General features: G+C 50.0%; 1 protein-coding gene across 2 annotated transcripts in view; it reads left to right on the top strand.

The window, feature by feature from the left end:
- Positions 1 to 24,822, top strand: part of LOC120386069 (oxysterol-binding protein 2-like) — a 354,730-nt gene that overhangs the window by 72,508 nt on the left and 257,400 nt on the right. For both annotated transcript variants that reach the window (XM_039504882.1, XM_039504883.1), the window contains one exon: positions 13,022 to 13,230. In XM_039504882.1, coding sequence (XP_039360816.1) covers positions 13,035 to 13,230 — 196 coding nt within the window. In that variant the 5' untranslated portion in view covers positions 13,022 to 13,034. The remainder of the gene's footprint in view (positions 1 to 13,021; positions 13,231 to 24,822) is intronic.

The following is a 24,822-nucleotide window of genomic DNA, read 5'->3' as shown; positions in this document are numbered from 1 at the left end:
AGAAATCCATCAGCTATCACATCCAGAAAAATCTGAGCCCTATTATGGTTACTAGCACTTGTCCTCCAGTCTATATCTGGGAAGTTAAAGTCTCCCATGATCACACAATTCCCATTAGTGTTTACTTTATTAAAAACATTAAAGAGGTCTCTATCCATATCCAGATCAGATCTCGGTGGTCTGTAGCACACCCCAAGCACTATCTATGGGGAGGCTCTAGTAGCTTTCTTTCCCAACGTGATTTTTGCCCACACAGACTCTGTCTTATCCATTCCATCCCTTCTTATTTCTTTGCAGTCTACCTCATCATTGATATACAATGCTACTCCACCACCTTTGCCTTTATTTCTGTCTTTCCTAAACAGCACATAGCCTTCAATACCTGTACTCCAGTCATGACTACTATTCCACCATGTTTCTGTTATCCCTATAATATCCGGTTTCACTTCCTGCACCAGTAGCTCTAGTTCCTCCATTTTGTTACCTAGGCTCCTCGCATTAGTGTACAGACAGCTTAATTTTTGCCGTTTGGCTTCACTGACATTCTTTACCCGGTTAGGCACAGACATTCTACCACCTGTATCACCTATTAGACTGGTATCTACACTACCCTTCCTCCTTATGTCCATTCTTCTGCCCACGGCTGTATCCTCTCTTACTTTTTCTTCCCTTTCATGTTGAATTCCAGCATGGAGATTACCTGGACATCTCCCAACCATCTCCCTCAAATTCCTAGTTTAAAGCTCTCTTAATCAGTTGGGCTAGCCTCTATCCTAGAAGTCTATTTCCCTCCATACTCGGGTGAAGTCCATCCTGAGAGAACAGTCCTGTGTCCATGAATGCTTCCCAGTGGCCGTACGTCCCCAAACCCTCCTTATAGCACCACTGCCTGAGCCATCTGTTGATCACCATAATCTTGTCACACCTTTGTTGCCCTTCTCTAGGAACAGGCAGAATCCCACTGAAGATCACCTGAGCCTCGATTTCCTTAAGCGTCTTCCCCAGTCTGGCATAGTCTCCCTTGATACGTTCCAGCGAGAATCTAGCCATATCATTCGTTCCCACATGAAGGACAATCAACGGATTCTTTCCTGCTCCCGTTAGGATCCTTTTCCGCCTCAGGTTCACATCCCGTATCTTAGCACCCGGCAGACAGCACACTCTTCTGTTCTCCGGATCAGCTCTAGTTACAGGCCTGTCTATTCTTCTGCCTTTTCCTGGTGACAGTGTGATTCTCCGGTCTATCCCCTGCTCCCACTGGCTGCAAGTTCTCTCGATTCCCATTCACCTTTGCCATCCCCACCTTCCTATGCTGATTTCAAAACCTTCCAGGAGCTCATGAACTGGCTAGCGACTCTTCAGATCCCACTAGGGGAATTCCAGGAGTGTAAACATTTCTTGATGGACATCCTGAATATTAACCCTAAGGGAAAGGTTACCTTATCCATCAATAAGGCATTATCTCCCGTGCACACCCTGTGGCAAACACCTGCCACAATCCCACCAACCTTTGAGCAGGCAGAGATGTACATCTCAGCAAAAGAAATGGAGCAGTTCTTCTCGCACCCCAACCCCTTTCCCTTGTAGTCCATGCAGCCAATGAGAGGAGCCATCAAGCTCCTTCTAGGTCTTCTCCATACTCAATCAGCCCCTCCCTCTAAGAGGCACTTTTGACACTTCGGTTGAGGGCATCAAACAGCCCACTTCATCGGAACATGACTCTCCCACTACTTACGCGTCTGGGAATCTTACTCGGATAAGTGGCTATTGGAGGTTGTTGAAGTGGGCTACTCTATCCATTGCCATTTCATTCCTCCTCTTCCCTCACCCCCTCGGTTCCTCTTCAGGGATCCTTCTCACGAACTCCTAAGACGAGATTCATTCCCTTCTCCTCCTGGGAGCAATACAGCCAGTTCCACTGGAGTTCAGTGGAAGAAGGTTCTAATCCCATTACTTCCTTATTCCCAAGAAAGACAGAGGGTTGAGACCAATCCCTGACCTCAGGAACTTGAACTACTACTGCCTAGCTCAACACTTCAGAATGGTGACACTAGCTGCGACAACCCATCCTTTTGATGGGCTCATTGCTCTTAACCTAGAGGACACCTGCTGTCATGTAGCCATCCACCTCTTCCACCAGCACTTCCTTCGCTTTGTAATGGGGTAGACCACTATTAATAATGAGGTCTCCCCTCTGGACTCTCCACAGCCCCAACGATGTTCACAAAGATTTTCTCAGTGGTAGCAGCTCATCTCCGCCAGTGGGAAATGTCAGGATTTCCATATTTGGGTGAAAACAACTAGGAGTCCGGTGGCACCTTAAAGACTAACAGATTTATTTGGGCAAGGTGCCACCGGACGCCTCTTGTTTTTGTGGATACAGACTAATACTCAGATACTTGACATACTTGGATGATTGGCTTCTCAGAGGTTGGTCGCCCCAAGAGCTCAGGTTGTCAATGACCATGGCATTAACACTGTATCCAAGCGCCAAGCTCTGTCCGCTGCTGGGGAGGTAAAAGGTCATGGTCATACTCTGCCTTCCCAGGATCTGATTTCTAGAGTTTATCGAAGTGACCATTGGCCAGAGTCTGGCATGCTGCTAGCCAGCGCTGTGCAGACGCCGCTCTCTGAGCTGGGCTGGCACATCCCTCTCCTGGTCCAGAGCACCATTCGCCTTGGAACCTTCCTGAGCAGAACCTACCAATCAGACCAAAGCATCAGGAGCACTGGTTTGTGACTGGCAAACAGGGAGTAGCTGGAGTACATTCACATCTGCAGAGTAAGAGGCTGATCATCAACCCCGCCACCCTTCCTGTTTAATTTTCTCATGAGCAGCAGAACGTCCCTCACAACAGTCGTGTTGGAGGGAGCCGTTGTCGGTCATTATTTGTGAAGAAAGCTCCTTTGTGGCCCCGTTGTGCCACCTGCTCCCTTGAGCATTGCTCCATTTACTGTCGTCCCCTCACTGCAGCACTTCTCCATCACATGCAGCTTGAACAGGACTGTGGAAGCCCAGCTGGTTACGGAGCTTATCGGCTTGACTGTCATTGAACCAACACTGCGTCCTTGATGCCAGTTGCCTGTAGGAAGGCAAATTGATTTTAATGTGACCCTGGGAGGGGGAGGGGGTTAAAGCTCATAGCAGTGTCTGCTCTGGCTATAGACTATCTCTGTGTGCCTTGTCCTGATTGGCGTCTGTGGTGAGACACCGGGAGCCTTTCAGAGCCCTGTTTCAGGCTGGCAGGCAAGGGAGCTGCCGTGTGCTGCAGTGCCCACTAGGATGTGAATCTCACTTTGCCATGACAACCACCTCAGGGCATCTCTCCCCACTCTGGCAGGTTTTTTATGGGTGTGTCTAAAAAGCCACTGTTGTAGGCGTATGTCGCACCTAGCCTGCCCCCCGGTGCTGGATCTCCCTTCACTGGTTTTAACATTGGGGCTGGTTTCACGCCAGCGTACTGCTCTGCACATGCTGTAGAATGTTCTGTGTCCTGAGCGCCTCTGGGCTAGTGTTTGTCATATAGTGGAGGTGTGAGTATTTTATGGTGCATTCATTTATAATGTGTAAAGGAGAGCAGCAACTTGGATTACTTTAAATACCGCCCGTGTGAGCTTCCAGAATTGATTTGAATGGTGAATCTGTAAGGTTTGTGCAAATCAGCTGCAAGCAAATGCAGTGCTACATCAATTAGTGCGATTAGTTTGTGTGAGTGGGGAATTGGTGGGACCCACTGGTGTTGATTGCAAAAGCATTTCAATTAGAAGCTGCAGTTTGTCCTGCTCAGGACTTCCTGAAATAGTCATCTGTGGGACTGAAGCATACCATGCTTGGACAGTGTTTGGGGCAAAAACTTTCAGAAAATTGAATTAACATCCCTCGAGTGCTTTTTAAAATTTGTGGGCAAGGGAAAAACCTACTTTTTTTTTTAACCTCCACTTTTTAAGGCCAGGCTACAGCAAAAACAGCTGCTGATCTCTCCCACAATTCTCCTTGTGGGGGAGGTCAGCAGTTTATATACATCTTGATAGATTAATTGACACGGTAACCTGTCAAACCTGCCTTCTCAATGTCCTGCGAGCTAGAATGTTATGGCATTCCTATGGGACAGTGGAGTTTATTATAATAATTGGAGATATACTGGAAGGGACCTTGAAAGGTCATTGAGTCCAGCCCCCTGCCTTCACTAGCAGGACCAAGTACTGATTTTTGCCCCAGATCCCTAAGTGGCCCCCTCAAGGATTGAACTCACAACTGTGGGTTTAGCAGGCCAATGTTCAAACCACTGAGCTATCCCTATTTCTGGGGAGCAGTTCAGGGTCATTAGTTCTGTCCTGTCTGGATTCTCCTTTTGAACTCCAATACATCTGTCATAGGGCACTCCAGCAGAGACGCTGGAATTTGAGGCAGGTCTATGAAAAGGTCACTTAAAATTAATGCCCCTCTGCCCTGCTGCTGTTCTCTGGTGCCTCTGTGCAGAGCCCTGCACTCAGGTTGTTAGTAACAAATTCGTCACAGGCACGTTGAGGGCAGCTCAGGCCAGAGCCATGGTAACATAGGGAGAGGTGATGGGAAGCAGCAAGGTCCTCCCACTCCTATAATTTCACCACAGCAATGATTTTGGATTATCTATGTTCATCTGTCCGGGCAGTCTGTTCAGCCTTGTGTGTGAGTAACTGCTGTGGATAAACCTGTCCTATTTATATCCCCGAGGTGCTGTGAAGAACTGTTCATTTATGCTTTTGTTCCCTGTTAGGTGAATTCCTCCCATTAGAGGGGTGGGTGTGTGTGTGTGTGAGAACTGCAAACATTCAGCATCATCCTGTGTCACATGCATACATGGTATCCCTTCATGTATCTAACCTTGCGTCAGTTTTTATATTGGTGGCCAGGGCTGCCCACGTGTTTCCTCCATATGTGCAGTGCCCAGATTATCTCAGAAACTCGGGAATCAGGAAATCTGCCTGGGTCACGTTATGCAATGGTTGAGCTGGTTGCGATGAATGGGCAGCTCTGTCTGTCCAAATGCAGGGGAGCTGCAGAAGGGCACCTTTCATTTTTGTGCTTGGAGATGGAGGAAGCCATTTGAGGGTGTTAGGCGGGCAGTCCGTGGTGTTCCCTGTGCGTATGCTCTGATTTATGGTAAATGATCTCCTATGCAAGTTTCCAGTTAAAGGTCACTTTTGAAAATAAAGCAAAGCACCAGTTAGAAAATTAGAAGCAGTTTCCTTGGCTGGAGGAGCAGGGATGTTGTGATTTCATCTGGTTTAGTGGAGTCAAGAACCCTTCATTTTATTTGCAAAAACCTCATCGTTTCGGGCCTTCGTGTCTTAAAGAGGAAAGCAGCGCTCCTGGGAGGGTATCACCGAGGTGTGTGTGTGTGTGTGTGTGTGTGTGTGTGTGCTGGACGTGGAGGTGGTAGCTTCATTTAACTCCGGGTCAAATTCAGCCCAGGTGCAAGCCAGGGCCGCCCAGAGGATTCCGGGGGCCCGGGGTCTTCGGCGGTGGGGGGGCCCTTCCGTTCCGGGACCCGCCGCCGAAGTGCCCCGAAGACCTGCGGCGGGGACCCCCCCGCCGCCGAATTACCGCCGAAGCGGGACCCGCCGCTGAAGTGCAGCCCGGTCTTCGGCGGCGGGGGGGTCCCCGCCGCGGGTCTTCGGGGCACTTCGACGGCGGGTCCCGGAACAGAAGGGGCCCCCCGCCGCTGAAGACCGGGCTGCGCTTCGGCGGCGGGTCCCGCTTCCCCCCTGCCCTGGCCCCAGCCTCTTACCCCCGGCTCCCTCCTCACCCGGAGTCTCAGCGCCTCGCCGGAACAGCCGCAGCGTGTCCCCGGCGGGGCTCAGAGGTCCTGCCGGAGACACGCTGCTTGATGCGCTGAGGCTCCAGGAGAGGGGCAGAGGCGGGAGCCTCTGCTGTTCTCTTGGGGGCCCCTGCGGAGCCCGGGGCAAATTGCCCCCTTTGCCCCCCCCTCTGGGCGGCCCTGGTGCAAGCAGATGCAGCTATCTTGAGCTCCATAGGGTTACACCAGGGTTGAATTTGGCCCTTTTCCCCACTCTTTCCTTGTGCCCCTGTGCAGAGTCCAGCCCGGAGCTGCATGGGGAGCACAGGCTCTGTGCCAGGCTCCAGCTGCTGGCAGTTCCAGTCTCCCTGTGACAGGTGAGGTTCACAGCAGATGGGGAGTTCCCAGGAGGTGCAGGGTGGGCTCTCTGAGGTTTCTGTAGGGTTCTATTCAACCACAGTAACAGAGCAGCAAAGGCCTTTGCCCCCTTCCCTGACTGCCATTAAACTCTGTAAAAATGGGCATGGCAGCCCTCGTGCCTCTGCCGCTGCTTGTCCTGGGTCCTGTGCTGTCCAGAAAGGGCTGCTCTTCCATCCTTGACCTGACTCCTGTGTGTGGAAGTTGCTGTTTATTCCCCACATCACTGACTTATCGGAGCGTCATCCTAGGAGCAGGGTCATGACTGTGGGTCCCTCTTTGGTGGCACAGAGACTTCTGCACTCTTCCGTCACGTCCCCCAAAGAGGGCAGGGTGGGACTGGGCCAGGGCTTTGCTGCTCCATTGCACCAGTCAGTAGAGCAGAACAGAAAGTTGGGGTGCATGTGCAGCACCTATAAGGGGATGGCGAAGCGGCTGCTTGATGGAAGCCCCAGGCTAGAGGAATTCTGGCTGAATCAACCACTTCGCTTCCAGGGACTCCCAATGGTCCCAGCTCGTCTTACACGACACAGCCAGTGGCTTAGAGCCACAGAACAGGAGGGCAACTCTTGAGTGAGTCCGTGCTGAACCCACAGTCCTCAGGCATGTCTCTCTAACCTAAAGTTCTACCATCCTGTGATGACCACCGCCTAGGCAGGCCTAGCTTGGGTGACTGACTTCCCTGGCCGAGACTCCCTCTCCCGCTTGAGAGGGAGAGACCCTTCTAATCCAGCCAGAGCTCCTTGGTTCGTGTCAGTTCCTGTGCTTTGGCCCTGTGTTTAAAACCAACTGAGCAGGCTCTGTGGAGGCCGAGCCAGGCTCAGAGCCAGTGGCCCTGCTGTTGTCCCATAACAATCCCCACGTGTTTGCAGAGGGGTGGCTTAGCATGAGCCATTGTTTCCATCCTGCTCGCTTTTCCCTACAGCCGCCTATTAAACTAAAGCAAGAGATTCCTACAGTAACTCCTGCTTTCTCAGGGCGGCCAGGATTGTGAGTCACTGTGTTTCCCCCGCCTCCAGATGGAGAGTGTCTGTCCAGTGGTAGCTGGGTGTGAGCTGCCGTACAGCACCAGCCTTTCAGACGCTCTGCTCAGGACTGCCGTGGATTGCTTTGCAGGTTAACGGCAGGTGCACCCCAATGCCCGAACCCCACTGAAGTGTTCCCGTGTACCGTCCAGCCCCTGTCACTGGACACAGTAGGTACCAGGGACGCTGTCCCCAACGAGACAGTGTTAAACACAGCTGGAAGGTTACAGCTCCAAATCAGATCCCTTATCACAGCACAGCACTGCAAGTTATTTATAGTGAAAACAAATATTTGTTTACGGTATGCATAAAATTATTACGGAACAGCTCCATGTCCGTCACTTGCACAGTTACATGGTGATGGGCTCTGAGCATGCAGGATTCTTTGGGTAGAAAGGCTTGGCATTGCTGTGTTTGGCTCACTGCGCCTGCTTTCTGGGTGAATCCAAGAAGATGCAGAAAATAGTTAATCTGCTCCTGGAGCACTGGCAGAGATCCCTGCCTCGCCTTGAGGAGCATAGAGCGGAGATGAGGGTCTAGAGAAAAGCAATAGGAAAGGAACAGAGAGAACTGGGGCAGGAGGGGGGTGTAGAGAGCAGGTGACGTCACAAGGTCCCTCCCAACCCTACATTTCTATGATTATTTAACCCAGTGATTCCCAAACTGGGGTTTATAGATCATCTGCCATAGGACTGTGGAGAGCTGGGTGGTCACGTGGTGCAGGTTCTCCACATTCTCAGCTTCTTTGGCATGGCAGGACTCTAAAAGCAGCTGGAAAGGAGGAGTCATTATTCTCTCGTACTCACCTACAGTTGCTGCAGGAAATCACACTCCAACCAGACGGATTTTTCAAAGGCACCTGATTTGTTTAGGAGCACACATCCCATGGACTACCAGTGGGATCTGTGCTCCTGAGTCACTTATGCACCTTTGAAAATCCCACCCTAATGAGTGAGTTGGCTAAGGAGTTACGTATGTCTGGGATTTTCACAGGAGCCCAAGTGATTTAGGAGCCCAGATCCCATTGATTTCAATGCACATTGACCACCTAACTCACTTAGACTCCTTTGAAAATCCCTGCATAAAGTAACTGGCAAATTTAAGCATGGCCATTGTGTGTCCTGGGAAGGAGAGGATGGCTGGGTGCTGGGCAGAATGTACAAGAAAAGAATAATAGGTCCCGGAGCAGGGAAGAGAGCAGAGGGAAGTGGAGATGACGAGCCAAAGGAGATAATGTGGTTAACTTTTCAAATCAGGGGAACCCTTAAATCCAATTTGATATATTTTAAATGTTCCTTGATGTCACTGTTCCCTGTAAAGTAGTTGATGTGGATGACACAGGGTTATGTGACTGGGTGGGGGTGGATCCATTGAGGAGCAGGTGGAGGACAGGTGTCCATAAAAGTGTCTTTCACTGAAGGTGTGGGCTACACTAAGGATTTATCGGCAAGAGGAATGAGGCCTTGAGGGGCTTTGTGAAAATTGATTTGTCCCCTCTGTCTTTACCCTGTTCCATGAGACTCATGAGAACTTAGTACCTTTAGAACCAGTCAATGGACAGAATACTTCAGGTAGTGTCTATGTAGCCAATAATTAACCTGGAGGACTCATTGCTGCAGGAAGTCACCAAGAAATACCGTAGATGGATTTAAAAAAGGCCTGGATAATGTTATGGCCACTAATAACATCTGGAATGGTGCACGCTAAGCACATGTCTAATGAGCTGTCTAACTTCAGGGCATAAACTGTTCTGTAGGAATCAGGGCCTCCTGCTTCCCACCCATGAAGCATTACACAATTGGCCAGGTGTAATTATGAGCTTTTAATGAAAGATCTTGGATGTTAGCTGCGATCTGATAGATTCATGAGGCCTGTCATGTACGCATCTATACAATACCCCTTGACCCTTCTCTTATATGCTGCTACCTCTGGGACTCACTCCTGTGTGTATGTGTTAACACTTGCACATCATCTACCAGCCTTTATTATAGGTGAATTAGCATCTTGCTGCAGTAGTGACTCCCGCAGTGAAGACTGCAAAACACTTTTCCCAAACTCCCTATTTTCACATGCCTTCAACTTTCCAAAACCATTTTTGGGCTGAAATTTCCCAGGGATGATGTCTGACTGAAAGTAATTTTTTTCAGAAAGCTTGAGCAAAATCCCTTCCTCCATTTTTGAGCCATAGGAAAGTGGACAAGATACTTCGTTCTTATTTTTTAAAAAATCTGACCACGTTTTTGAAACAAGGCTATAGCAAAAATAGCTGAAGTTTAGAGTGACAAAGTGCTTGTCCCCGTCATACTCCTTAATTGGGATTGAGCATCACTAGGCATAGGGGAGAATTTAAAAATGTCATCAGTAATTGAAAAGTCCCTGCAAATCACTGAGCAAATTGCTGCTATTCTCAGGCTGTTGCTGGGGAAATTTGCATCCAGGAGAATGTCACTAAACGTTTACCACCACACTACGGTTGGTAGGATCGGTCGAGCGATGGAGGATCGATATAATCTCATATATCATATATATATATCCCATCTCGCCGAACTCGATTCTCAGACCACCCGCCAAACCAACGGGGCGTGGCGCGGCGACATGGAGAGAGGACAGGACATCGATCCGCGCCGTGAGGCGTTATCGATATATATATATAACTTATTTCACAGCCACGTTATTCACGAGCTGGAAGGCGATCTATCGATTTTTTTTTCCAGTGTAGACCAGCCCTGAAACACACTCAGCAGCATCCTCCCTTTACTGCCCCAAATCCTCCCTGCCCCCAGCTCAGGAGAAAATCTTGCATTCTGCAGCTCAAAATATGACCACCAGGGGTGGCAGGTTTGTAGAAATTTTGGTGGTGCCCAGAACCTGCCCCCACCCAAACTCTGCCCCCCACCTGCCCAAGGCTCTGGGAGGGAGTTTGGGTGGGGGAGTAGGTTTGGGGTGCAGGCCCTAGGCTGGGGCAGGGGATTGGGGTGCAGGGTGCAGGTTCTGGGAGGGGGTGCGGAGGGAGGGGGTGCAAGGGTTAGGGCTGTGGGGTGTGGCTGCAGATGAGGGATTTGGGGTATGGGAGGGGCTCAGGGCGAGAGTAGGGATGTAAGGGGTGAGGGCTCTGTCTGGGGCTGGGAATGAAGGGTTTGGGGTGTGGGAGGGGCTCAGGGCGAGAGTAGGAGTGTGGGGGGTGAGGGCTCTGGCTGGGGCATTTGGGGTGTTAGAGAGGCTCAGGGCTAGGGTTGAGGGTGCAGTGAGGGGGGCGAGGGATCTGGCTGGGGGTGTGGGCTCGGGGGTGGGGCAGGGCTGGGGATGAGTTTGGGGTGCAGGCAGGCTGCCCTGGGACTGGAGCCAGAGAGGAGGACTCCTCCCAGCCCTTTCCCTGCCGGCAGCAGCGAGCTCTGGGGGAGGAGCCCCCTCTTCCCCGCCCCCAGCAGCAGCACACTCACCCCCACCCCTGTCACTGCACGTGCTCCTAGGGGCCCCTCTCAGGTCCAGGAATCTCCCTCGCCTCCCCCTGGTGGGTGCTGGGGGTGCTGCGTGCGCCTCCTCCCCTGCTGTTGCCCCTGCCTGTAGCCTCACTGGGGGTGAGGGATGGGGCTGCCTCCTTGCCCAGCTTGGGGCAGGAGCAGTGACTGCAGGTGGGGCTGTGCTGTGGGAGGGTCCTGCCGGAAAAGGGAAGGGTCTGAGGTGGAAGGGCAGGCTCAGAGTCAGTCTGCCCTGGCAGTGGAGATGGGGAGGCACTAGGACCCTGCGGCAGCAGTTGCTGCAGGGAGGCAGCATGGAGCTGCAGGGAAGAGACAGTGACTCTCTGCCCTGGGGCCCCAGGAAGGCAAGAGGGGGCCGGGGGACACTCCGGGGGGGGTGCGGCGGCGGCAGCAGGTGGGGCCGGGGGGGAGAGGGGGGGGACACGGCCCCAAATATTGGTGGAGCTGGGCTCCTGGACTCTGAATATTGTTGGTGCCCGGGCACCACATGGACTATAACTCGCCGCCTCTGATGACAACTGTTTAAAGGTAACTAACAAGATACCACCAGCAAAGCAGCCCACAGTCTGCTCACCGAGAAGCAGCATTGCCCTTCCCTGTCTTGCTTCTCCTTTCCACTGCCCTTCCCCCGCCCAGTCATGGTCTGCTGGTCTTCAATTGCTTTTAAGGTTTAATTAGATCATCAACTCCACAGGCCTGGGACCCTGCTACTTAATCGTATGAACAATTCCTTGTACTTCATGTAAGGCTAAAATATGCAATAAACCTCCACTGAGGAGAGAGTAAAAAGTGAGGCTGTGATAAAAAGGAGTTGAGGGTTTCTAAATCCCATGCCAGTGATACCCTTCCTATGGTTCCCATTTTTATTAATCATGGTGGTGCCTAGGCACTAACCAAGAATGGCCACGTTGTACTTGGTGCTGTACAAACAGAGCTGCAGACAGGTGTGGAGTGAGGCTGAAGTGGAGAGACCGAGGGAGGCAGCAGGCAGGGGTTGGAGCAAACCGCCCATCAGCCTAGGCCAGGGAAAGGCCGGTCCAACTGTAGAAAGTTTTCTGACACTGGTGACACCGAGCAGCTCCTGTAGCTGTCTGCTGGCTGATTCCAGCTGCTTCCTCCACACTGCTACTGCTGCCTGGATCCTGCTGCCCAGGGGAAGTGAGAGCAGGATCCAGCATCACAGCAGCTCAGAGGAAGCAGCCGGAGCCAGTGAATGGACAGTCAGCAGCCTGTTCCCATCTCGTGTGGTCCCTGGAGGTGCTCGTCTGTGCTGCTGCTGCCTGGATCCTGCTCCCCATGCTGCTGCCCAGGGGAAGTGAGAGCACAGGTGGGAGCTGTATGACCGCCTGGTGGGTCGGAAACCAGCATTTGGGAAGCATTGGCACATAACATCGTGAGCAATGAGCACTTTACAAATGCAGAGTAAATCTAACAGCCTGGTTTCCTGCAAATTAGGGGATGAAATCACCCCTAGGTAATGATACATAGGAAGATGTTTATCAATGACTTCCCTCGCAAGGCATCAGCTGCTCTGTAAGCCGTCACTGAGGCTTTACAGTAAGCAATAGTACTTGCATGATCACATATCCTTGGTAGCACATACCTACTGGCCTGAGTACTATGAATTTGTCTGGGGTGAAATGAATTCTGTGGGAGTTTAACCCTCCCAAACTATGGGGCTGAGCCTGCAGCCCTCACTCACGTGAGTAAACAGGAGTGTTGCCAGGACTTTTTGTAATATTGTTAAAATGCATCTGTACAACACTAAAGAGCTTCCCACGTGGAAAAGTCACAGCTTTGCCCCCAACAGCTTGCAACTGAAACATCAGACACGAGGCAGCATTGAGAGCAGAAAAAGGGGCATGGCCGGGAGAGAGTTAGTCTTGTGAGTCAGGGCTACTGAATGGACCCTAGCAATGAAAGTGGAAAGGGAAAGAAGCAACAGTAAGAATTGGGGGGAAATGATGGGGTGGAAAGAGCTTTAAGTAGTTTAATTTTGGGACAGCAAGAAAAGTCAAGCAATTGCACATGCAATCCAGCAAAATAAACACTAAAGGTAACAGACGGGCTGTGCAATGAAAGCGACTGAACAGTTTATTCCAAACTCCGTGTGTTGGATTGTTTCCGTTCCTTTTGGGAAGCTCTCCTGGCTTTGAAGGGTCAGTTTTGTTCTCTGAATTCTCTGGGTGTTTTTTTTGCAGTGGCTTTAGAGGGTGAGTTTTGCAGAATGGCACACCGCCAGCAGGGGAATGGTGTGTGGCCAGGGAAGGTCTGAGTGTGGACCCAGAGGATTTTATACCCCTTCTGTCTTGTTGTGCAGGACACAGGCCGAAATGGCTCACACCTGTCGCGGAACCATCAACCTGTCAACAGTGCACATTGATACGGAGGACTCCTGTAACATCGTACTCTCCAGTGGGGGAAGGACATACCATCTAAAGGCAAGCTCCGAAGTGGAGAGGCAGCGATGGGTCACTGCTTTGGAGCTGGCCAAAGCAAAAGCTATCCGTATGAGGAACAACCAGTCAGGTAGAGTGCTGCTTAGAGCGCAAGCGTGGAATTGGATTGCTTATAAAACCCTGATGTAGATAAATCTTCCTGCCTTGTGTCCTGAATTGTGGAAAAACTTTACCAGTGTAAGGGGGAAATAGGGCTTGTTAACATCCCTTAACAGTTTTCTGCAGAACTGTACGTACCGTATATCTGGTGTTCTGGGTCATACAGCAGTGAGCCAATTTTTTAAAAAAGCCCTTGGGGTGGGTAGTGTTACAGTAGGTACTGTGAATCCTGTGCAGCTTGAGATAGTTACAGAGGGAGGGCAGGACTCACTTGGGTTCACAGCCTGGGCAGTGAATATTTCAAGGAATACTTCACAGCTGTGGGTGGGACTCTAAGGAGATCAAAAACAGCAGCTCCCGTTTTAAAGCCAGAACAATGCCTTTGTCACCCAGTCACAGCCTCTTTACAGTGGGTCTAGAGCAGAGGTGGGCAAAGTACGGCCCGCGGGACCTTCCTGTCCGGCCCCTGAGCTCCTGCCCTGGGAGGCTCGCCCCCAGCCCCTCCCCTGCTGTCCTCTCTCTCCCGCAGCCTCAGCTCCAGCACACCCCCTGTGGGGGGGGGAAGGGGAGAGTAGGGAGGGAGACTCACCCGCAGTCTCAGGGGAGCAGGTGGGCGGTGCAGGTGGCGGGAGTGCTGCGAACGCGGCCGGAGGACTCAGGAGGCGCACCGGACAGCCGCACTCCCTGATGGAGAGAAGCGGCGCTTTAAAGGGGAAACCACCACTTCTGCCCTTGCTCCTCCTGAGTCCTCCGCCCATGTTTGCAGGGCCACGTTCCGAAAGGGGCTGGGGGGGTTGGATAGGAGGTAGGATCCCAGGTGGCGGGGGTCCCAGGAGGGGGCAGTCAGGGGACAAGGAGCAGGGGGGTTGGATGGGTCGGGGTTCAGAGGGAGGCAGTCAAGGGGCGGGAAGTGGGGCGGGGGCCAGGCTGTTTCCAACCCCGATGTGGCGCTCGGGCCAAAAAGTTTGCCCACCCCTAGTGTAGAGTATAGAAGCTCTGTGTGAATGAAATCTGACTTTAGTTCAACTGTTGACATGTCACACACTCAAATATTCCCATGATGATGGTGCAGTATAAAGGTCTGACGGTTGGGTGGTTGCATGAGGTATGGCTGGCAAAGTTATACATGAGCTATACCAATCAAACCTTTGTCACACCATCACGTATTCTGTAGATGGTACATAGTTAGCAGGCAATATATGTTAGAAATGTTCAAAAGTTTACAGTTTTATTGGCATTATATTTTTCTTTCACACCAATAAATCCACATTCAGGTCTTAGAGGGCAAGAGAAAAATGTACATGGAAAAAACAAAACACAAGTCAGACACTGGTCACAGACTGAATTCTGCCCTCTTGGAAATGGGGCCCATGTGAGGGAGGGAGGGAGGGAGCATCCTGTGTTTGGAGAGGGAAGGCGGGAACACCTTTGTGGCAGTCTGATTTAAAAATAAACACAGCTTCACACAGCCCCCGGAGGTCTGGCATGTTAGAGGTGGGGCTGGTGGGGGTAACGTAGGAGAGGCAGTGGAAGGGACATGATAAATGTACTTCTGTAGCTTGGGGCTTTTTGTTCTGCATCTGTACAGCGCCTAGCACCCTGGAGTCCTGGCCAGGACTGGGGCTCCTCAATGCTACTGCAGGACAAATAATGACTACATGGACGCTAGCGGTGTGTGTGTGTGTGTAATTGCACGCAAGACAAAGCAGGTGAGTAACTTACCAGATTGGCAGCAGGGAAGGTGAGAGGTGGGTAAATGCATTGATGACAACCTCTGGGGGACTAGGGCTGCGTCTGCACTAAACACAAAACTAGTTCTGTGACGTTTGACAGCAGGTAGTGGACATGGCTCTCTCTCTGGGTCACAACTGTGCCAGTGTAAATGGGGTCAGCTGTTTTCTTGGTGTGTGTTTGTAAAGACACCTGCTCAGCCTCAATAAAACAAACAGACCACACTTCACAAAGGCAGAGGCTGAACTTATTCTTGTACATGTTGAACAACCATCTTTTTTGGTGGCTGCTGTGGGCAACCCTCGGTTGATGTACAGAAGGATATTGTACTGCAAACAGTCTGTGATTCATTGTAGCATGAGCCCTAAGTCCTTTATAAGAATTGGTCCCTGTTATGTAGTAGACAGTCCCATGAGATTATATGGATGTTACTCATTAGTGTGAGAGCCACTGACTCCTTGCCATAATAATTTAATGTGTTGCATATCATGGTACCAGTGCCTCCAAATGTAATCACATTAAGAACGGTTTGTGAACCTCCGTCTCTGCACGCTGCGGCACTAGCGAGTGCAGATACTAACGGGGGAATCAAAACAAATTTCATGAAGCACATGGAAGATTTCTCGGCAGAGCAAGAAGTTACCAGTTCCGTTTGAGAATTCTCTGGCGTTGGCAGCAGGTTCTGTCATTGGAGTGAATGTTTCTTGCTCTGCAGAAAGACGTTAAGATTGGGATGGGTTCGTATATGAAAAGGGTCTTTAACACCAAGCTAATCACTCTTAAATTAAACCTCTTTCCGGATCACTGCTTTTGCGCCCACTTTGCTGTACGTCAGAACTTGCAGCTTGGGAGCTTGATGTCCCCCTCTTGGTCACGTCAGGCACGTGCAGAAGGGCGAGCGCTCAGCCTGCCCAAGGGCTGCAGTCCAGTATGTAGCTTTAGGAAGATGTCAGTGAGAATTTGCAGTGGTTGCTGCCAGAGAGCTGCATGTAGCTTTTTTGGCCTGTACTCCTAGCTGAAAATAGCACAGGTGAAACCTTCCCTGTCTGGAGCCTTTGAGTGCATGTTCGCAGGAGCGAGCGAGAGGAGTGACTAGAAGCAGCGCAAAGATACATGTTCCTGATCTCTGAATTCCTGTAGCTCCTGGGTGAAGGTAAATCGGCTGTAGCAGACTGCGAGGATTTCCGAGTTATTCCAGAGAGCTCACTTAGCACTAATGCACCTACGAGGTTCTGTTGTGTCTCAAGTTCCTGAGAGCCTTTAATTTACTGCGGGTCACTGTTAAAGCAAAGAGCCTGTCGGCTTGAGCTGTAACAGGTCTGCCTGAAACTAATAAACTCTCAGCCTCCTGCCCCTGTGCATACCAGCGTGCTCAAAGCCTGTTATGGATTTCTGTGTGGGGCTTCTGTATTGGCTCTTCTGACCCTGGATTGTGCCTCTCAGTTCTGCTCAGGAGGGCTCCTGAGAGAGACGGAAGGTCCCCCAGACGGCCCCGTTTTTGGTGTGTGTTGATCCTGGATATGCTGGTGAGCGAGGTATGAGGAGCCATCTGGCAGGGAGGCAGACGCTTGAGAACTCTGGGCTCTCTGAGCTCATCCCCTGGAACAGGCAGAGGTTTAGTTGTGGACTGGCAGGCCCTGAAATGACCCAGTGGCGGCTGCGAGTTTGTCCCTTGTGAGCACAGTGGTTTGCTGAAGGGCAGTGGATCCTCAGGCTGCCCCACACTTGCTGGGAGCTCATCTGAGCAGCTTGGGGCTCTGAAGGAGCCTATATTTATCCAAGTCAAAGAGAACAATGTTGAACATGGAATAAAAAGGGGGTTTTCCTTCTTTTTTGAAACACTAAAGTTGAGCCATGTTTTGCCAGAATCTAACATTGAAAACAAGCATAGACAAGCAGCCCAGGCTGGGAGCTGTGGCCGTCCAAGACCATGGGCCATTCCTGCTTCCTTATGCCAATCGGTGTAGCATGTTCAGTCTAATGCCAAAGTACAGCCAGGCACGCCTCCCTCCGTGGCTAGCAGTCAGTCGGCTGCTCTTGTTATGGGTACTGGGGATCTTTTGAATCAGTCGTGCCGTACAAACAGGGCTTTGTTACAGACACCCAGCTATTGCAAAGCCTTGGAGTGGTTTCCATTTGCCGTCAGCGGGGCTTTAACAGGCACGTTCATTGTGCCATGCCAGGAACGTCAGCCAGGGTTGCTTAGTTGCTTATTTGTCTATTTTCTCTGCAAATAAAACCTTCCTCTTGTGTCTCCCCCATTCCCAGGAGGCACTGAGGGTGAACTGTGCTGACCGGATGTGGCCTCGTCACTCAAAGGGCTTTCCTGAGCAGCGTTGCATTTCACAGGTCATAGGGCTGATAAAGCAGCCTAACCTCTGGGACTGCTTTGGGAAAGCAGCTGAGACTCTCCTTACCCTGGTTTTGTGGGTAACTTTCTTGAAACAAACCACCCCTTTGTAAATGTCGTTACTTGACATTTTGTGGTGGGTCAGAGTGATGATTTCAGAGTTGTGCATGTGAGAGCAAGTGGCACTCGTGAGATGAGCTCCTTTTTCTGTTTGAGTCTGAAACAAACACGTAACGCGGTTATGGAAGGGGTGGGCCGGGACACTAGGTCAGCTGCTCTGGAGAGGATTTGGGGATGGGCGAGGTTGTGTATTTTGCCTTTATGTGCAGTTTAAACCCTAAAAGGGCATTTAAGTATTTTCGTGGTTTTGTGGAAATCGCACGCCAATATTCCTGCTTTTAAGGGTGTAGGGAAGCTCATAAACATCTGATGGTGATGTTCCCTTAAACATCTGATGGTGATCAGCAGTGATACCATGGTGATAGGTGCAATAGATAAAGCAGTGTCTCACTGACTTTCTGTCACTTCCCTTTTCCTTGAGCTTGATGGTTCTGTCTGTGGGATGGGCTGGTAGCTGCTCTTGGGGAGTCCTCTCTTGCAGGGGGTTTCTCTTCTGCTTTCTTCCTTGTCTTTTCCTCCATTTTGTTTTATTTCAGGCCAGGGGAAGATCAGGATTGTGCAGCTTCGATATTCCCTGTTATGGGCTTGAACAAATAGACCTTGTCTAGCTGCAGATCGCATCAGAGGTTAAGGATACCAGCTTACTGTATTCCTGGTTTCCATTGGAAATGGAATTGGGTGACCTACAGGATTCCAGTCTGGGAAGAGGTGGGTTAATTTTGAGTCTGACTCTAGTCCTGGGAGGGTTGGGTCAGTTTTCTCTCTCAGGTGAGCCTGCCGTCAGTGCCTGCCAGTGGATGAGTAAGTGGGAATTGTCGTAGTGAACAGCTGTTAACTTCTCTTCAGAGACCCGGTTCAGCTTTGCTGTGCACATGAGATCCTCCTGCTAGGCCGGGAGAGCTGAGGTGCATCCTGAACTCACGTCCTCTGTGGTAGAAGCTGATGATGCCAAGGTCCCTGGAGAGGCTCACTTGGTGTAATTTAGTCAGTTCTTGATTTCTCAGTCATGTCATTCTTGGGAGGGAGAGCTGAGTGGCTGGAATGCTTCTGCTGCTAATCTGCAGAAAGTAGATTCACACCTTTTGTCTCGGGATCCTTGAGACCTGAAATGTTTGTGGGGACCACAATCTGCCTTAGGAAACTGAGCCCTTCTCCGCTTCCAAATCTGGATCCATTTGCTGATTCCAATACTATAGTTTTGATACCTGAACCTGAACAAAACCCCACAGGTCTAGTGTCTGGAGAATGACCCTGCAGTTCACCTTGTCTAATTGGTTGAGAGTGCGACCTGCTAATCTAAAATTGTAAAAATTTAAAGCTCTAGTTTTAAGACCAGTAACGTTCTGCTGTTCACGAACGACCTTGTGGCCGCACTCACATATTGCTTGTTACGTGATACAATATCACCTCCTCCGGTGCTTGGGTGCAGGATTTCGTGCCAACATGACACCACAGATGAATAATGTTCACTCTTCCTGGGATTCCAGTTGTTCTGTTTTCAGAACAACCAGGTAAACAGAAAAGAGAACTCTTGCAAGGGCATGGATACGTCACGCTCCTCCCTAGTGCAATAGTCCAAACCAGTTCAACAGAACTCCAGGCGTCCTCAGGGATTAATTAACAAATCTAGGTTCCACGGGCAATTGTGTTTGAAAAGTGTGGGAAGAAGACTGGATGCCAACAAAGGTACTTTTGAAAGATTACTGCTCCTCATGGTCACCCCCTGGTAAGTCTAGCCTCTAGCCTAATGAAATAAGTGAACAAATAATAAGAGGAAGAAAGAGCTAGGTAACTGGGGGATGAATAGACCCATGAGTGCCAGCCAGCATGGAGCTGTGCGGAACAAAAGTAGTGAGACAAACAATTGCTTTGATGGATCGAATTACACCGTTAGAGGGTGAAAGGAAGGTCATAGCTCCGATATATCTGGAGTTCACTTGTTACCAGAGAGAGACTGACAAACTGGAGGGAGTTGGTAGAAGAGCAACACATGGTTGAGGAATTGGAGGGATGGATTCATAAGAATATATAGCTTGGCCATGTGATGACTAGTGTGTGACATAAGTCTGTATTTATGTGACGGTTGTAAATGCAAAGGAGGAATTATCTAGTGTAGTGCCAGGGCGTACAGCTTGGAGTAGTGGGGTGAAGTCATGGAAGCCGAATATCAGGGAATGCTGCCCGACAGTGGGATCCTTGCATTTGTGGAGAAGCTTCCAAAGGGGCTGTGATAAATGAAGGGGTGGGGGGTAGCTCCCTTTTATGGACACCCAGCCAGCCAGTTAGCTCTAAAATCCCTCATAGTACTTGTTCTCTACTTGCTTTACCCGTAAAGGGTTAAAAAGTCTCCCTACATAAGTAAAAGGAAGGGAGTGGGCACCTGACCAAAAGAGCCAATGGGAAGGCTAGAACTTTTTAAAATGGGGAAAAAACTTCCCCTTTGTCTGTGTGTCTGTTCTCGGGGAGAAGCAGAGGGCTGCAGCTATGCTGTAAGAGCTTGGGCCAGGTACGAAAACTCATCAAGTCATAACTAGAAACTACTCATTTGAAACCCCAGATATGTAAGTAGATTAGAAAATGTCTAGGAAGATGCGATTAGGTTTCTTTCTTTTATTTCTTTATGGCTTGTGGACTCCTCTGTGCTAACCCCAGGTGCTTTTGTTTTGCTTATAACTTTAAGCTGGACCTCAAGAAAGCTATTCTTGAGTGTTATTTTTGTATTTTTTTTTAAATAGCAGTAGCCTGAGTTTTCAGATGTATTTTCTTTCTTTTTGTCCTTTTTAATAAAATTTACCTTGTTTAAGAACAGGATTGAATTTTAATGTCCTAAGAGGTTTGTGCACATGTTGTTGAATTAGCTGGTGGCAACAGCTGATTTCCTTTGTTTTCCTTCTCAGCTCTTCCCCGGAGGAGGGAGAGAAAGGGCTTGAGGGTACCCCACAGGAAAGAATTCCCAAGTGCGCCTTCCTGGGTCTTCAAAGGGGTTTTTGCACTTGGGTGGTGGCAGCATCTACTCATCCAAGGTCAGAAAGAAGCTGTAACCTTGGGAGTTTAATACCAGCCTGGAGTGGCCAGTACTAATATTGAGAATCCTTGCAGGCCCCCCTGCACTCGAAGTGCCACAGTAGGGAATCAGCCTTGACAGGGGCAGGGAGGAGCCCAAATGCTTCTGGTATGTGTAAGTCTAGGGCCTGCAGAGTACTAGGAAAGGTACAACGGAGAACAAGTGTGCAGTGGCTGGGAGTCGACTAGAGGGACGAAACAGGTTTTTCATGCTCCTATTTTTGCTTTCTCTGCTCCTGTGCCCATGGCAGTCCGGAATCAAAATCCATTCCCAGGGCTGGGGTTTGTCAGGGTGGAGTGACAGTAAAAACATTACATCACAGGCACATAAGGAACACACAGATCAGGTTGATCCTACTCTGCAGCAAACTCTCTCAAACTACGCACAGTTCACACGTCCTGGCCTTCCCGACAGCAGTCGAGCTGCTGCTAGATTGACCCACTCCCTAGAGATGTGAGAAGTGGCAAGTTCTCTCCCCATGGTGCACGACCGGGAGGTGTTGGAGGCATTCCGGGGGGCTCTGGGGTATGATGGCTGAGAAGGCCTGCGTGGTGAGGCTGGTGTGGATGTTGTTGTTGGCAGAACCGGTCATTTTTAATGACTCAGTTCACAGGAAATTATCTTGGACAAACCTTAACTTCCAAGTGCTTTGTGTAGGAATTTCCCAGGGATTCCAATATCTATTGACGGATCAGACGAGAAGGGGTGGGGCCGAAGAGCAGCTCGGGGCACGGGAGGAGAAGGTAGCAAGTGGAGGTGGATGGGGAGCACTAGCCCTTCTGCCTTCCCCAGCCAAGGAGCCGCCCTGGTGGGAATCCTGCTGCTGCAGAGCAGAGGTGGGGGGCCACACAGCTTCGCTGAGCCATTAAAGCGCTTACTGAGAGTTCAGAGCTGGGTCCTGCATGAGCCACCCATTCAGCCCAGGGGATCGCCTTGCAGCGCTCAGCAAATACGACCCAGGGGGTGGCTCTTCTGCTTGTAATACATCTAAATGGACTAGCACGAGCTCCCATCATTGTGGTATCTCAGGTCCTGCAGATAGATCTGAAACATCCGGTGGCAGCTGTTGTGGTTCTCAGGTTGGGCTTCTCGGGAGGACACCAGGCTAATTGTTACCCCTTCCTTGTAAGAGTTCTGGCACTAGTTGCAGTTGCTTTTCTGCCTCTGGGGGGCTTTTTTACCACTAGGGGCGTGATGTTTCCTGGGGATCTGACATCATCCACCATCTGACACCTTCTCCTCAGCCCCTTGAATCCTTGCCACGTCCTCGCAGCTCCTGGTCGCGGGGCCTTTGCGGCTGGAACAGTTCCTCTTTTCACAGTTGCTGCCATTGTTGCCTGTACACTCTTCTCTCTCTCTACCGTAACCGGAAATAGGGTTGTTGTAGGGCTCCTCTCAGCCCTCTGTAAAAACTGGCTCCCTTTCCCACCGCCCCTTTAGGACTTACGTTGTTCCTTTATCCCTTCCCTGTCTGCATTACGTTCTGCTACTAACTCTGTGTTTTCCCCTCAGTCTGTGGGGCTCCCGTCTGAAGAGCAATTACCACCACCTGAAATACTCCAGCACTCAGCCTCTTTGTTCCCCAGACTGGAATTTCCCAGCCCAGAGTCTGCTGCTGAGAGTTGCTCAAGGAATTGCTGCCATGGGATGTGTAACTGACAGAACTGCTATGAGAGGGGGATTTTCTTGGATTTCTAGTCTTAAAACTAGTCCTATTTTTTCTCAGTGCCTCCTGCTTCTCTCCCAGCTCCTCTCTACCAGCACGCAGGCCAGGTCTGCATGAAACAGGTCGACCCAGCTACGTTACTCAGGCTTGTGAAAAATCCACACCCCCGAGCGACGTAGTTAAGCCGACCTATCCCCCAGTGTGGACAGTGCTAGGCCGGTGGAAGAATCCTTCCCCTTCCTCCCGTCGCTGAGGTGAGCGTCTACGCTGGCGCGTTACAGCTCTGCCACGGCAGCGTTTCGAGGGAAGACAAAGCCGCATTTCATTATTTGCAAAAACAAAAACCTTCTAGGAAAGTGCTTGAGGCTCCCCAGGTCAGTGCTGAGAAGTCAGAAGATTTCCAGGTGAGAAGATTTCAAAACAAAACAAAACAAAACTCGAGCTTGTGCCCTTTCCTTGGTTGCTGCTTCGTGATGAATAGTGTTAGCCTGGGAGGTTTAAATAAACAACTCCCTGCTTGTGTGAGACCTTGGAAATACCCAGAATGAGAAGTCTGGAGTTCCCTTGTTTGGCTCAAGGAGTCTGTGGACGTCTCAAAGCACGTGTCTCACCTTGATCAAAGAGTGTTTGTTTGGGGAGGCAGGGGGAGAGGCAGGATTTGAATCTTTTCATAAAGGCACCTTTTAATTTTCATCAGCTTTTAACAAAAACAAATGAAAAAACCCCAGAGTCGTGAACAGTCTGACCTAAAATCTGTTCCCCTCTGTCTACGTCACTTTCCCTCTCTTGGCTTTTCTGTTGTCTTCATTTCACTGGTTCGCCTCATCATCTTCCAGGACAAGCAGGCCGCAAACTGGGAATGTAAATAGGCAGAACAAAACTGGGAACAAGAGAAGGGAAAGAGGGTTTTCTTTCAGGCCTCGTCAAGCCCGTAAACCCATTTCCCCCCTTCCCTTTCAGGTACCTTGGCGTTTTCAGTCTCCTTTTTAACTCTTCCCCTTCATGGGCATGTGTCATGATAGTATTCAGGGGCGGCTCTAAACCTTTTGCCGCCCCAAACACAGAGGGTCCGTTGGTCCCACGACTTCGGATGCCTGCGGGAGGTCCGCTGAAGCTGCGGGACTAGCGGACCCACCACCCTGCCTGCCGCCCTAGCGGTGACCGGCAGAGCGCCCCCAGTGGCTTGCTGCCCCAAGCACGCACTTGGAGCGCTGGTGCCTGGAGCCGCCCCTGATTGTATTATATGAGAAATGTGATCGTGTAATTCATCTAATATCAAACCTTGTTCTACAGCCTTCGAGGCACACGCAGTATCTGTTGTACTACATCTGACTCTGTATTACAGACATAATCCATGAAAATCATTTATAGCCAAGGTACTCAGTCAATGGTGCTTATCTAATAGACTACAGAGTCACTATTACAGGAGAGAATAGTAGTGAACACTGACTGACATATGTAGGCCATCTAAATTCACATCCAAGTTACCTCCGTAGCTGATTGCCTCATCCTCTGAACTATACTGAAGGAAGGCTGTGCTGCTGGCTGAAGAGAAATCGTACATACTGCACACCTGCTGGCTAAATTCGTGCAATAGTTGAGATGGACAAGAATTTATCATGTAAGTCAACAAGGACCTGTAAGTATAAGCATGACAAAATATAACATGCTGATAAAAGTTGTCAAAAAAATTGCATGGAATTATATTATCTGACAGATAGATAGTCTGTGATTTTGTAATTAGTTTTGGGTGGGGCCGGGGAGAGCGTCTGTCTATATATACATGAGGTGAGCGTCTGCACAAGGGGGAAGGGTGAACTCTTGCACTCTTCGGCATTTCCTGCCTTCGGAATTCTTCACTTTCGCAGCCTTTGTGTCCTTTTAACATGTTTTTGTGTGTGTGTGTGTAAGTAAAATACAATTAAGCATCTACATATTCAAATACCTCATTTTGAAAATGGCATGTTGGAGAATACATGTGCCTCACGCTGAGAAGCCGATTTTGGGCTCCTCAGATCCAGGCATACAGTTCAGGAACTGGCAGTCACAAACAGATTAAATCGGCTTCTCTGTTCCGATGACTGATGACAAAAGTCTTTCTCCCCACCAGGTTCTGGTGAGACCACATTAAGAAGCTCCTTTTTAAAAAAAAGTTTCTGCTAGTGTGCCTGTGCCTGTAGTGTGCCTAGGGCAGGGTTCTATGAACAGTTTTCAAGACTAATTTTTTTGTTGTTTGTTAAAGCCTTGGCCACCTCCATAGGAGACGGTTTCTAAACCTGGTTTGACGTGTAGTGCAGTGTAGACCAGGGTCTGTATTGCCATCTTTGGTGATGTCATGGTAATGGGAGGCTTGACATAATCAGTGGGCCATGCAAAAGATACGTGAAAACCTCAGAGCTTGCAGTTTTCACACTGGTGTGATGTCAAAAGAATGGTGCAGTTCTGTGAAAAACTGCCAGATCGGTGTGATTGGTTTGGAGTGACAGCTGGGCCACTTCCCCTCCGGAGCACACCCATTTTTTAGAAAGCGAACTCTGAATTTTCTGATTGTTCACCTTGAACAAACATCACCTTTAAGTATATGGAAGTTCATATTTTTTTGCATGTTTGAAGGCACGAACCCTATGGGCTG

The sequence above is a fragment of the Mauremys reevesii genome, linkage group 18 (genome assembly GCF_016161935.1).
Source record: "Mauremys reevesii isolate NIE-2019 linkage group 18, ASM1616193v1, whole genome shotgun sequence".
In the NCBI taxonomy this organism is placed as follows: domain Eukaryota; kingdom Metazoa; phylum Chordata; order Testudines; family Geoemydidae; genus Mauremys; species Mauremys reevesii.
The sequence above is the reverse complement of the archived record's forward strand: the minus strand, read 5'-3'. Positions and strand labels throughout refer to the sequence as shown.